Below are 15,420 nucleotides of genomic sequence, written 5' to 3' on the forward strand. Positions count from 1 at the left end.
GATTATCTTGTTAGGAATGAATGGAGGTGAAGACCTCCAGAATATTCATTATAATTTGTATAATAAAGTCTGAATGGTTTGAATCCCCTTTTTTGCACAAAACGTGAACAAGTCGAGGGAGATACATTTAGAACAAAGTATCGAGAATGGGACGTTCCAAGTTTAATGGAAGAGAAAAAAAACTGATAAAAAAAAAAATTGATCCGGCTTTTGATCGTCATTCGAATGATATTTTTTAGGACTTTGAAAGGGAACGTTTGTGACGAGTGCTTAACGAGTATACGTCACCAAACAATGCATGTGCATTGTTCCATGAATCGTTAAAACCCTCCCGTACTAATTAATGAAAGTAATAGAAAATGCGAAGAGATCATGCTTGTTATTCGAGGATTATCTATTTTTGCAAAAAACCGATACTTTTTATTCGCCATTTAATTCATCCTTGATCGGGAAATCCTCGGTAGATTGGAAAAATGTTACGACAGTGACGTTACGTCAGAATGGGTTCGGTATTAATCCAATGAAAACGAATAATAAAGAAAAAAAAGTGTACCTCTTTAATTTGTTTATCTTACCAGTGACAAAAAGCTTAAATGACTTATGTAATAACGCAGCTCGATCGTTATTCGAATACAATTCTGATGACGTTGGTGTATCGGAATAAAAAGATCGAAATATTGTTCCACTTAAGATTTTCACATGTCTTCGGTATCGCTGTCGGAATCTTCGGCCATCGCTTGACGAGCTTTCGATTCCGCCTCAGCCTTGATTTCTTGCGGTACACGTTCGTGTTTTCCTCTAGTGTGTGCACCAACCCAGCTCATCTCCAGTTCGAATTGTTTGTCTTTCAACTCGTCGTGTACCAAATAGATAATGCGCGCTGCTTCTTTCACCAACTCCTTGCACGTCATATCGGCAAGTTTGAGTTTCTCGATTTCCGTCTTTGCCGATTGCTTTGCTTTGCCTGAAGTTGTGACGTCAAAAATTATATTTCCATGATAATTAAAGGAACTACAATTGTTCATTTATTAACATAAACAGGCATATTTTGTTCTAAGCCCACAGCTTCGTGCACTTTACATATCAGCTTTACAGCTAAATTCACGAACTTTTTGACTATTCTTGTTTATAAACATAAAATTGAATTTCTTTTTTAATTCGAATGTAATTTCGTGTATTCGATTAAACCTGTATCTTTGAAATGATCTCTTTTCATTTACTATTCTTAATCGACTTAAGACCAAATCGATTATTTCGAAATCGCGATTTGATATTTTTCAGGACAAAATTATATTTTACGTTTACAGCTAAGCGATGAATAGCTAACGATGAAAGGAATAAAAATTGATTTGTCGCAAACTCTAGTAGAAAGTTTACAAAATGATGTTCAAACGGTTCAAGAGAACAAGGAATGAAAGCAGTCAATTAATGAAAAAGGAATTGAAGAACCAGATTGGGAAGATTATTGAAAAATAATTTTTATACCTATAGCACATCCGTAATAACCGTAAGATACTCCTGAAGAGTCGATCATGTACATTGCCGGTCCCTCGAGTTCGTCCCAAGCACCAAGGATGACAGCACATCCATAAGGCCTCACCGAAGAGTAGAGAGTGTAGGCATGCATGTACATTGCTACTCGGTCGTTTAAATATTTTACAGGAATGCCAATTCCATATTGAGTTCGATAACTGGCAGCTTCGGATCTTGCGGTTTCAGCAATTTGTCGAGAATCCGAAATTAGACCGGAAACAGCCATTCCTACGTGTTGATCGATGTTTAATATGCGCTTATTTGCGCCTGGCTCGTACAACTTTGACGTGATTAGTTTCTCTACGGCAAAAACAACCCCATCTTTGCCTCGTAACCCAATCACGGTCCTGTTAGTAAAAATAGAATTAAAAACAAATGTTTATTTTTGGAATTTAAAATGTATAGGTAAAGACAAATGAAGTTTTATGAATTTGAAAAATATTTGTTAAAGACTTAATTTTCAAATTTATTACTGTTAAAGTTGTAGCAAGGAGTGCAGTACTTTTTTCAGTAGTCAGAACACGTGCTGGCTTTAAAATTCAGTCAAAATTTTTATTTGCTAAAACATTAAAGGGACAAGAAGCCATCGAGCGAATCAAAAACAGGAATTTTCAAATTTTGTAGATAATAGTTGATATTTCAAGACTCATAGTTTGATCTAAGATTCATGGCCAATCATGAAAATGGTATTTGAGCTGATATTATTAAAAAGAAATTGTTGACATTATTAAAAGACTTTTTTTTCTCAAAAAGGTTCCAACTGTTGTCATATAGATTTAGTGTCAAGTAACTACTTTTAATCCTATTCGAGTCTATAAGAGTTGAAACAAGAAAAGGAATTGAGGATATTTTGTAGAATTACAAAAGAAGTAAACTGATAGAAAAAATATACTTTTGCTGTTTTTCTAATGATTTAATGCAGATACAAATAAGAATGATTATTTCAAAATTCATGTTATTGATTAAGGAATAAGAGATATATGAACTGTATTTTTATGATAGAATTATATTTAATGACTTAAATACGTATTGAAAAGGAACAAATGAAAATAATAAAGTTCAAGAGGAGTCCAAAAATGGGGCTAGCAAAAGTGCACTTGGATCGTATCGAAATGACTAAAAATTTAAAGGACAATTATAATTCAACGTACCCGCTGTTTTCAACTGCTTTTTGTGCATATTCCACTTGGAAAACACGTCCGTCCGGCGAAAATTGAGATGCCGAAAGATCATACTAAAAAATTTTATAGGTTAGTCAGGCATCAAAGAATTTCTTGATCTAAAGGTGATACGCTTCTTTATAAAAATGTTTCGGCCTAGCTTACCCCAGTCCCGATGGAGCTCATCTCGACGAGATATTTTCAGAAAAATTACTCTTAATTATAAAAGAGAAAAAAATAATTGTTTTTTTGTATACGCTATTGCGGCGTGAATAGGCGAAAATCAAAATTACAATTGTCACAGAACAGAATCACAGAATAAACGATGAACAGACGAAACAACCACGAAACGCACAAGATTCGAGAAGAGTCGACATCTTGTGGACACATTTGTAAGCTGGTGTAACTGTGTTTTTTGAAGCGTTTGCAGAGGGCCTTTGCACGTTGTAACGCGAATATTAATTGAGTATTAAATTCAATCTTTCCGGCTTTTCAATTGAATTCTTTCATTAATATTTGCTGTATCTCATTAATATCCAAAGTTTGTTTTGCTTGCACAATAATATTTTATAACTTGAATCTTGAAATTTTTAATGTTATTTTTTTTCCAATATGATGAAAGTCTCAAAACGAAATAAATCGCTGCTGCTCTCTCATAAAAACAATCGCTAAGAAATGTTTCATGTAAATAAATGTTACGTTCATCTCAACGTTATTGTTAATGTTTTATTGTTAAATAAACCACAAAAATGTACAATAATAGTATTATATAGCGTCCACCGCTGAGGTGACGGTCGATTCTCGCGTTAACACATTCAATAGTATGCTACAATTACCGTATCAACTATGTGTGATTCATTCATTATGTAAAACTAAAAACATTGAAAAATAACGGAGGAAAAAAGAAAGAAAGAAAAATATATATTGAAAGAAACGATTTAAACGAACAGCTTATATAATTATTTATATCCATAGAATGAAGTTAATAATATTAATAATAATAATAATGAGAATAATAATAATAAATAGTCGCTAATGTTATCGTATAGTGCAATTGTATAATTATACATACATATACATGCGCATAGTGTATACATATATTACATACATATATATGTATGTATACGTTTTAGGTTGTTTTTCCGTCATTTTCGCTAATTATAATAAGAGACTCCTTTTTCGGTATATTTTTATTATCCTCTCTCTCTCTCTCTCTCTCTCTCTCTCTCTCTCTCTTCATCCCCCTTTTTCACACCAAACGCTCGTTTCAATGCGCTCATGCATTCATACGTCCCATTTTTATTTTCATTCCTCTGTCAACTCGCGTCGTACTCATTCAACATTTCAAATGTCATAGTTTCAGGCATAGGCTGCTTTTTTTTAGTATTTATAGCCATGCTTCGTCTTTTTCGTAGTTTTTCTTGCCCGCACTCTTTGTTCATCTTATTATTATTTATTTATTTTATTATTATTATTATTATTATTATTATTATTATTATTATTAATATTTTAATCGCAGTAGTCTTTACGCCTCAACAATTTGCCTATTATCATACACTCACGAGTTATAACGCTAAAAATGGATCGAAATTTTGGAACCGTCGATACACGAGAGATTTAACGTCCCGTTTCTCTTGGCGCTTCATCGTAATTCCCTTTTTTTCAATTAAATTTTGTTTTTACTTGTTTTTCCTCACCTCTCTATGTTATATGTATAATAGATAATTGTGATGTCGAAAATTGGCTTAGCGTTCGTTATACATATATTTATACTTCCGTTAATGCAGATTGAGAAAAGCAGGTGACGAAGACCATGAATTCAATCGCGTGTAAAGTTCATCATGGAACCTCGCTTTATATTCTTTCTTTATTTTTCATAGTTTGCTCTATGTTTTTGAAAAATCTTGTTGCCTTCATTATCGATAGTTCGCGTTGGATTCTGGACTTTTCAACTTTTCAATGTTCGCTTTTACTATTATTATGAACAGTTGTTGACACTTTGATGAGCTTTTTCTGTTCATCCGAATTGCGAATCGTTGGAGAATATTTTCGAGTGTACGTTTCTATAGTATTAAAAGTGAACGGGAAGCTTATTCATCATCGATCAACGCTTCGAGAGCTAATCTTAGTTTGGTATTGCGTGAAATTCTAAAATTTCAGAGCGTTCTCGACTTTTGTAGATCCGGTGAAAAAATGGAACTTTTTTTTATTTCGAATCAATGACTCGTCGCTTTTTTGCTTTGCTGACCACTTTTTTGACCTTCTTGAGTTTTCCAATATTTACATTGCACAGGGACAATCCCCGGTCGTCGTATGAACGTTCATCATTCATTTTCTCACCTGTTCCGTACAGTAAGTGAAAAAAATGCGTGGATTCATCATCATCGTTTTTTGCCATTCTCACGAGCAGGAATCAATGGGTCAAACGATTATCATTACTTTTCCATAAGTTTTCAATTAGGCGCGTGATGTTTTGATGGAAGCGAAATCGTCGGTTGGTACAAATATTTGGTTATTTACTTCTTTCTTTCACTCCAGTTTCGTAGCAACAGTGAAATTCGTAACATTATTATTTCAGAGCTGATTCCCCTCTTTTTTGTCTTTTTACGTCGTTATCGATCTTTCAACCAGAATCGATGTGATTGATCTCTTTATCGTTGAGTAATTATTTTGCTGCCGTCACAACTTATATTTTCCCTCTAGACTCTGTCAAATTTTGTTAAATTCTTCGGACGTCTTCTTTCGTTCGCTGGTTCCACAAAAAAAAAAGAATCTCTACAATCTACAATCGTCATTGAATGACGATTCACCGTTCGCTGGTAATTAGAATTTATTAAATACTCGTTTTTAATATCGTATGATCTGTATTTTTTGTGAGCTCAGCGAGCGATCAATGCTTTCAGAAATTCAACAATTAGCATGCACTCGTCTCATCTGTGTCGTTTATATGCGAAATATTTACATGGAACGAGATCATTTTTTTCTTTGAAATAATTTCAAGATCGTTCGAGCTCAGAGATTCTACGGTATTAAACTAAATAAAATATAAAACATTCATACTATTCAACTCGATCGAAAAAATTTCTACTTGTCGATCTTCGAACGGCTTGCTTTCAGAGAAAAAACGTTGAAGAGTTGTTTCAAATATTTGTTGTACTTAGAAATCAACATTTTTTTCACGATAACTCACGAATATTCACTTTCGTTTCGATCTCGTTTGTGATGGCTATTTCACCCAACGAAGTGAACAGAACAAAAAAATCGAAAAACAGTTTGGAATGGTGGTGGAACACGGAAAAAAAAATTCGATAAGTCTCGCAGACCTTGTTTGATTTCGTTCCACGTGAAATATTCTGTACATAAATAACGAGTTGGTACAACGTTTATCCCGTGGCACTAAAAACACGTTAAGCTACGTTTTAAATTTCCCTCTCACACACGCACAGGCATACTATTTCACACCGGAAACCGGGAAAAAATTTCGATTTTCCGTCGTTACAAAAAAGTCGTCACTTCGTGCGAGTCCTTTCATTTGTTCATCTGTGAAAAGTGGCCCGTGAAAATCGACAAATTTCGAACTTGGTCCGGCGATGAAATCGTTATAAAGCTCTTGAGAAATATTTCCTGACAATCGATCGTACGAACGAAGAGAGAGACGCACAAGAAATCATTCGATAAGATGCCCGAAGCGATTTTTTCCGATCGACACAGTCGTTTTGCAGCCAAACATTTTTTCATCGTTTCACGCTTACTTTTGCTCCAGATTCTCACAATCTGCCAAAATTTTATCAATTTCCCATTCATCGCGGATTGATTTATATACATATTCACTCAGACACGTAAATATATTTATATTTATATCGAAAACGAGGCATTTCACGCTAAAAATCCTGCTTCAAATTCGTATTTTTTATCCTCGTGTCTCACGAATTTTTCTCTTTGTCGGAAGCATTTTCAAAATTAAAGAAAATATAAAAACAATTTTTACTAGAGCATTTTCACTAATTATGACCAATTAATAAAATTTTTTTTTCAAAATTTAATTCTTTATTGCACTTCGAAAATCAAAACCGGCTCGTTCAGCGTAAAACGTCTCGTTCGCGTATACATTAACATCATAACTATTTAGTATTCTTCGTAAACAATCATTAAATGTAATTTGTCCTATGTTTTCTCAAACGTGATAGGGATGCGAGAATGATGTGGAGAGACAAGGAAAAGTTGTTAATTCGTGACATTGATGATGAAAATGTTAAGCAAGAGGTATACAATATTTGAGAGTGTTTTTTTTACTCACTTTTATATTGGTATTCTTAATCATGTTTCTTTACACAACAGCATCAGTGTTTATCGTTAATTACTAAGTTCAATGTGAGTTTGCACACATACACGTATATGTACATATATATGTATATATGCTAATCCGACTTCAAATCGAGAAAACAATAATTATAATGATGATGATGATGATGATGATGATGACGATGATGATGATAATAATAATAATAATAATATATTCATAGGTAAATTATAAATTTATATAAGTATTTATATATGGACTTTCAGTATTTTACATGGGAGAGAAAAATTTCCCACATTGGCGTTCCGTATGTGTAATGTGTTCGCATCGAGTGGCATTCAAGCTTTTTGTTAAGACTCCCATCTCGTCGTGATAGATTTTCAACAAGAACTTCGGTCATTAATATTATTTTTTATATCGTCCGATTCAACATTGTTTCGTTTCGCAAGTGGGATTCATTTTGGAATAAAAGAAGATTAACAAAAGTTCGTCATATTTCTCATTGTTCACATATAGTTGAAGGATTTGAATTATCGCTCGGGTTCTTTCAGTCGTGATCGCCATCATTCTTCGCCGGATGAAAGGTGAAACGAAATATTCATTGAGTTCATTCAAGTTTGGCTCATCTCGCTATTTCTTTTGTGTTCGGCTTCGCTCCTTTTTAAAGACGAGTATTATCAAAGCATATCTCTGTTTAATTGCTTCACGAATAATCACGACATTCCTCCCTCATTCGATCAATCAATCTGTGTGCATTTTCCGAGTCTCGAGCTTTTTCTCTTCTCTTACCACTAAGCATTCACGGGCCTCTCGTTTATTTCATATTTCGATTTCTTTCTGGGCATTTTCATGTCCTGTAATTGAAAAAAAAGAGTAGATGAAGACGCTTTTACTTGAATATCGTTTCCTCGTTTTATCTGATTGGAATAGTACCTGTGTGCCAACGCTTTACAAAAACTGACTTTTCTCAAAGATTCGACAGGCCGATTCGTGAAAAACTATTGTCAAAATCCAATTTTGTTTGGAATCTCACATTTCGTTTTTTTTATTGTGTTAAAAATTTTGGATTATTGCCATTCGAGTTTCGCACCAAGGTTGTACGTACTGCCTTAATTGAGATTATTTTGGAACCGAGACGAAATATCACGAGGATAAATATTCACAGTGATGATTCGATGAAAGAAAATTTCAAGACGAATCATCATTGTTAAAAATTTATAAGCAAATATTTAAATGGTACGAATCAACGGATGCTCGCATTCAAAGACACTTTTGTTTTATCACCTGTGAATACGTGGCAACAGCATAGAAACATTGATTTGTGGAATTAATGTCCGAAAATAATCGTGGACACAAAAGAGCCGCTGATCGGTACTCGTCGAAATTCAGGGAGAGCAAAAACCAGAAAAAAAAACACGTAGATCTTTCTTGGTATTTAATTTTGAACGTTTGTGAGATTTTGCACATCGATACTCACCAGGAAAATACCAAGATAAATTAATGGAAGAAAAATAAAAAAAAAACAAAAATAAGTTCATAAAATAAATAAATTATTCGTGTAAGGTCATCAAAAGTGGCAGGAGCACTTTGTCCTTTCGTATATTTCGGCATATATGAATATGTATAATAACGCGACGATACAAGAATTCGTGAAATGAGTTAATCTCTTGGTTGTTTTTTTCGTTATTTCTTTACATTTCCTAAATTGTTTTATTAATTTTTTCGTTTCCTTCGAATCGCTTATTTTATGAAATACACGTAAATTTGCGATAGAACGAAAAAGCATTTCGTCCTTATAATATTTTTTTTTTTCAAACGAGGCATTGTGACAATGTACGAAGAGACGGATAGAAAAAAGAAGAGGAAAGTAATGATCGTTGAAAATATAAAAATTGAATTATCAACATTGATAAAACTCTAAAAATAATTCATCTAAAGTCGGTTCTGTTTAAATCGTCGCGTCACTTTCCACTATTTTTTTCGGCACGCGCGTGAAGTATCCTCGTTGTAATAGTTGATTAAGCCTCGGAAATCAATCGAAGATAAACGTTCCCTACTACCGCACTCGTACCAATTTTTTTCATTTTTTTACTTTCGCTCAATTATGACTTTCCGATTATTCCCTTGACAGCTGTCGTTATGATTCTTTCGCAACTTGTTGATATGTAGATGCAGTTGATAGCGGGAAAATATAATGGATTTTACAAAATTCGCGTGTCCGCCGAGTTACAATTTGCGCAGGACTCTTTTTTCATTTTTTCCTTCTTTTCTCTCTAGAATCGTAAAACTATTAGTCGGCATTACGTCACTCGTCAACATTCTGACATCTCAGGTTGAAACTTTTGAGAGAGATAAAGAGAGAAAGAGAGAGAGAGAGAGAGAGAGGAAGGGAGAGTAATAAAAAAAAGCTCAATCTATGTACAAAATACGGTATTTGCTAGACGATTGTCAAGAGCCCTCCGCATCAATTTGCTCCTCGGATTGACGTTCATCGAGTAATTGAAAAAAAAGTGATCATTGAAAAAGTAAACTAGCGAACAATAAAACAAAAAGTTACGTCAATAACTTCCCCTTGGTTATAATAGCGGAGAGTTAACAAACGGGGTGTTGCTTCTGCGATCCATTTGATTTGTTTTGACGTATCATAAATTGGCAGCAATTTCAACATCATTATTAAAATGATTATTGGTGAATATTATTCTTTGCTTTATCTTGGTGCAGTCTGTAAACATGAAAGATTTAGAGTTAAGCTGTCTGAAATCTCGCGGAATGATCGAAAACGAAACTATGCTTTCTTGTTTTTTCTGCACGATCAATTGTTGCGAGAAGAGAATAAACGATCTCTCGGTTTCATTGATTTAGAGTTCAAATAATTGTCTCATGTTCGGAGATCTTGCCTATCGTGAGAATTGCTGATTAATTTGTCGTATTAACGCATTACGTATTTATTTCGGTATCGAGTTCAATTGGCGTTTCAACTGACTTGCAAGTTGTCTGATTAAATAATAATAGTAATAATAATAATAATAATAATATTAAACATAAAGAACGAAAAGTTGAAAGAGAATGAAAAAAGTATCAGATTATTTACAAACGACGAGCATACAGTGGACCTCGAAGATTTATACAACACAAATCGTCAATATCGTTGAACACGTACACGACGATGATTTTCAAACGTAAAATTCCTTTTCATGAGGAATTATCACGATATGAATGAGGGAAAAGTGGGACAAGGATTTCGAAGGGAAGAAAGTAATTTAAAAAAAAATGTGGGATCGTCCGTGGAGAAAAAGGAGGGGTCATGAAACCATCTTGCGAAACGTGAGGGCGATATACCTTAAAAATCGACCGGGAGAGGGTTACTTTTTTCGTTTTCAAGCTAGACTGGATAAAAATACGACGCAAGCGACGTAAACGCGCTACTAAACATTAGATTACACATGTTCTTATGTTTTAAATTATCTTTTATAATTTTTTTTTGTTATTTCCATCATTTTCTTCAGTTTTTTCTTTTTTAATATTCTTTAACTAAGTGTGTCATTCTCATTGTTTTTACGTTCTCTCTTACGGCTTATCCAAGATTCTAGTCGGAGTCTCAGAGAAGCGAACAAAATAATCATGAATAAACAAATAAAAAGAGAGTAAAACAAAAAACAACCGGATTCCTATATATACACTGAAATACATTAGACAGCTGGGCGTTAAAGTTGAGTTTTCGAGCTTCGAAGGGTGGTAAAAGTGGATTGGATAGAGATCGAAGGATAGGACAGAGGAAAGGGCAGGGGCTGAGGGGGTAAAAACAAAATAAGGCGTAGAAGAGGATTCCTAAAACCATCGTCGAGATTACACTCGAGGAATTGACGTGAAAGCTCCTGAATATCGAGCACATAAGTGCGCTGCAATCGAGTATACAATTTATTACAAAGTGACGAACCTTTTCTCCGTTAATCCAAAAATTAGGAGACTGCTCTTGTATAATCGTGCGGGTATCTCTCTCTTTACTTATTTTTTTTTCATCCCTAAACGTTCCGATCGCCACAACAGTTCAAATTATTATTTCTTTTCGTTATTTCGTCTCGGGAATTTCACACGATCGAAGCATTCGCACATGCACACGCGCACACAGGCAGACAAACAGACCCGCGAATTGGCGAACGAATTAATCCGATAATTGGACTGCTTTTATCATTGTTTTACGTTTTTATTTACGTTGCCCTCTTTCCCCTCTTTCGCTTGTGTTTAACCTTCGTTTCTTTCTCGCTATAACGTCAAATCCACGAGAGTTTTGCAACGTTGAAAACACACACACACACACACACACTCGCATATATATATATATTATATATATTGCATTTATGTATTTATATATATATATTAGGGTGGCCGCAATTCAGGTCACTTTTTTTTGCAAATTCCTTTGCGGAAACATCAACATAAAAAAAAAAAAAATGTGCACGAAATTTGAATGCGCTAGGAGAATTTAAACAGGTGCCACCGAAGAGTTGAAGTTTTAAATGCAAAACACGTGTATTTATCAAACTTGTTACTTAATTATTATCTGCCTCTCATAATAATGATGATAGAAATATGAAATTTGGTACACTTATTGTTCATATTAAAGGATACGAAACGGAATTTTTTCAGATTTTTCCGAAGATTATTTCCGTGATTTTTACCGTTACAAAGCTAACTATATTTTTGATTTTTTTCGTACTTTGATCACGGTCAATCGAAGCACTTTTAAACGTCACTTTGAAGCATTTAGACAAAGTTTGAACCGTAATCAACAGTGTACACTTAACAATAACTCATAAAAATCTGAAATTGTGTGAGAATTCATCGATGAAGCGCTTCAAACAAAGTCCCTCTGCCAACGTTTGGATACGTTTTTTAAAAATATCCGACGACTTGCTTCATGATTGAATTTTGTTTCTTATTATTAGTGAGTCCTCTATTCCCACTTTTGAAGAACTGTGAAGTTACATGGAAAACAATTTTTTTTTTTTTTTTCAAATCAATGTGTAGAATTATTTTTTTTTACTTTTTTAAAAATATTAAAGTAAGCTTAACGTGACATAAATGTAATGGAGATGAAGTATCGTTTTATGGATCATGTGCGATTATTATGATTTTTTTCTATAAATTTTGCATAATGATGGCATTTACTTGTGTTGAGCTTTAAAAGTGCTTCAATTGACCTTGTTCAAAGTACTAAAAAAATATGGTCATCTTTGTAACGGTAAACACCACGGAAATAATCTACGGAAAAATCGGAAAAAATTCTGTTTCGTACCCTTTAATATGAACAACAAGTGTGCCAAATTTCAGATTTCTGTCATTATTATTATGAGAAGCAGATAATAATTAAATAACAAGTCTGATAAATACACGTGTTTTGCATTTAAAACTTCAACTCTTTTGTGGCACCTGTTTAAATTCTCCTAGCGCATTCAAATTTGGTGCACATTTTTTTTTTTGATGTTGACGATGTTTCCGCGAAGGAATTTTCAAAAGAAATAAGTGACCCAAATTGCGGCCACCCTAATATATATATACATATATGTGTGTGTATATGTATATATCACCGTCACTCCGCATAAAAAACGACTGAGTAATGGCTTCCTTGGCACATGAAACGATCCACTCATTTGGCTTGACCCATGACGTAGACACTTTTCGTTCCAACCGAACCATCACTCAATCCTTCCTTGCAACCAGCCGCAAATTTAAATACATGCACATATATATGGATACGTATATATATAAATATATATATGAATATATGTAAAGCGCCCGTTACACCTTTAAGCCATGGTCGATTGATTTGGATCTGTATTCTTAATGGTCGATGGTGTTGTTGTGGTCGCGACGACGCTACTATCACTAGAATTACCGCTAGGCCCCGCTGCTGCGCTCGTCGATTCCGTTGGTTGCTCCTCGTTGCTCGTTATCTCCGATGTCTGCATATACTTCGGTATCAGTACCGAATTCAACGATGGATTAATCCGCAATTCTTGCTCGGTGAAGTTAAACAAGGGTGGTAATGCACGACCGTTCGGTAAGACCGCACCCGGCTGTCGAAGATCGTTGAAAAAGGGATGAGCACAAGCCGCCAACGGCGTTATTCGCAACGGTGGTGTGTACTCCAGCAGACGTGCTACTAGCTCCATCGCTTCGGGCGGCGTACGCGCCCTGAATACCTGCCACAAGTCAACCAGCACAATATATATTTCATATGAATTATTACTCTTTCACGAGACCTCTCCGGCTCTCGAGATAAGGAACGTAAACACGAGGGATCACAATAGGATTTTTTCGTGGCTTCAAATATGTGTGAATCTTTGATAAAACGATTAACGTTTTTTTTCTTCTATTTTTATATCGATCTCGGTAGGTTTTGATGGATGCCACGCGACGACGATTGAAGGGATTCAATCAATTGTTTTTACAGATATTTTTTAATCTTCCTTATTTTTCTGGTCTTGCTAGCTTTTGTCAAGTTTCTACCGAATAACGATTCTCCTAATTTTTCTATTCCTGCAGAAAGTAGGAACTTTTGAAGAAATATTTGAAATCACACGTATTTTGGGCCTTGGATAAGGGGGTCTTTGTACAAATAGGAAACAAAGGAACAATTCGTTTACGTAATTTTTACGATTCATTTACGGAATTTTATGAGTTTCGTTTGTTTTTGCACTATCGATTTACGTATCGCAGTTCGATCCTACAGCTTTTGATATTACGTATCTGAAATTAGTTTATTGAATAGTTTGAATTATTATAGTTGTTGGCGGATCACTGCTTTTTTTCTTTTACTTTGATTTCGGTTTCGCAAAGATTTGTTTACAAGAATAATGTGCGGGAACTTTTTTAAAAATCTTTTCCGACATCTCGGTTATGTTATTTTCCAAAAATCTCGAGTTAATGATTTCTTTCGTTCGTTAAAAAAGCCACTGTGTTAATGAATAAAACAATCTTTATTATTTTACACTCGTTTGACCGTTTTGAAGGATCCTTTTTATTTGATCGACGAAAATTTCGACGCAAACTCCGAGCACAGAATAAATTGCTTGCTTTATTAATATTTGTTTCTCTCACATTTGGCTAATTGAATAACAGATGTTTCGCTAGCGAAATTAGTCGCAATGAATAATTGAAAAAAAATCTGCATGAGGATAAAAATTCGACAGGAATTGATGAGCATGAATATCGATGTGAACAAGTTTGATGCCAGTGGGACGAAAAAGCTCGGAAGATAATGAGTAATTGCAAAATAATTTGAACAAATGAATAACTAAATGATTCCCTCGTCATACGATCACACTTCATTTTCGACTTGGTACATTGAGAGTGTCGAATCCTACTGCTAGTCGAAAATCATAATAGTTTTGCACTGCTGTTGTTTGACTGTTTTTTGTTTAATTGAGAAAATAAGCACAATTCTCTCGAGAGATTGGAGTAAGTGATTTATATTTGTTTGCTCTCGTAGACTCAGGTGTATTGTTGCAAGCAAATTGCACATTGGAACGTCCGTTAGTATTGTTAGCTGTCTCACGAGAATAACAATGAAATCATCAAAAATATCTATGATACGTATCAAATAAAACTCGGGTGGCTCGAGGTTTTAATATTTATTGTTTTTTTTTTGTTTTTAGAGGCTCAGGAAGGTTGAGAAGATGGAGTCGTCAACATAGCAAGATTTCTCCGTGTCATGTATCAGGACTTTGAATCCTTGTGCGTGAGAAAAATAAACGTTTTTTCGCTATCCAGTCGCAATAATATTCAGCGACAAAGATCTTTGTCGTTCCAATGCCTGCGCGTCCTTTTTTCTCGTTGTTGATGTTGATGTGTTGGTTAGGCGGATTGGGCCAAACGTGAAATTTAGATAAATCCAAAAAAATATGATAAATGTGTAAAATACTTGAACGATAATTCGTGGCAGCCATACTCGTAACACGTTCCATGTGAAATCACTTACTCTAATCTTTTGGTGCTTTGTCGTACACCTTGGCGCGCTCATTCGTTGGAGCATATACTGTAACCACGAGTACAACAGGATTTCTGATGAAATTATGTCGATCACGGTATTGAGGATTTCGAGTGTGTAGGTAAATGCCGATCAATAATGGACCATTTCTTTCGGACGCGGTACGAAGTTTAATGTTGGAAACGATCTTCAATTTCCGTGACATTTTATCAACTTTGCAAAGTATCAATGCACAAGGTGAGCGTGCAAGTTTTGCCGTCTCAAACATTTCTCAATCCTCAAGGTTTATGAAGAACCAAGTACTTTTTCGAGGTGTCGCAGCATAGTCAATTTTTTATCGATTTCCTTCCCAAAATAGGAGACATTTTTTTTCACTCAGCTATCTGAACTCATGACACATGATCGACGGTGAGAACAGTACAATTTGCAAATGCGAA

At 34.6% G+C, this 15,420-nt stretch overlaps 2 protein-coding genes across 8 annotated transcripts in view; both read right to left on the reverse strand.

Annotated features, from left to right (window-relative positions):
• Nucleotides 1-534: 534 nt before the first annotated feature.
• On the reverse strand, nucleotides 535-3,019 carry Prosalpha7 (proteasome alpha7 subunit). Its single transcript, XM_043428881.1, has 4 exons — nucleotides 2,859-3,019; nucleotides 2,685-2,767; nucleotides 1,486-1,880; nucleotides 535-964 (listed from the first exon to the last, which is right to left on the reverse strand). Exons 1-4 carry the CDS (start codon nucleotides 2,877-2,879, stop codon nucleotides 696-698), a joined length of 768 nt encoding a protein of 255 aa, XP_043284816.1. The 5' UTR covers nucleotides 2,880-3,019; the 3' UTR covers nucleotides 535-695.
• A 380-nt stretch (nucleotides 3,020-3,399) lies between these two features.
• Nucleotides 3,400-15,420, reverse strand: part of LOC122416546 (glycogen synthase kinase-3 beta) — a 71,529-nt gene continuing 59,508 nt past the window's right edge. For 5 of the 7 annotated variants that reach the window (XM_043429614.1, XM_043429613.1, XM_043429615.1 and 2 more), the window contains one exon: nucleotides 3,400-13,196. In XM_043429614.1, the coding sequence (XP_043285549.1) occupies nucleotides 12,801-13,196 (396 nt within the window). In that variant the 3' untranslated portion in view covers nucleotides 3,400-12,800. The remainder of the gene's footprint in view (nucleotides 13,197-15,420) is intronic. The other 2 variants (XM_043429610.1, XM_043429609.1) reach the window with 2 other exon arrangements.

The sequence above is a fragment of the Venturia canescens genome, chromosome 9 (genome assembly GCF_019457755.1).
Source record: "Venturia canescens isolate UGA chromosome 9, ASM1945775v1, whole genome shotgun sequence".
Classification (NCBI taxonomy): Eukaryota; Metazoa; Arthropoda; class Insecta; order Hymenoptera; family Ichneumonidae; genus Venturia; species Venturia canescens.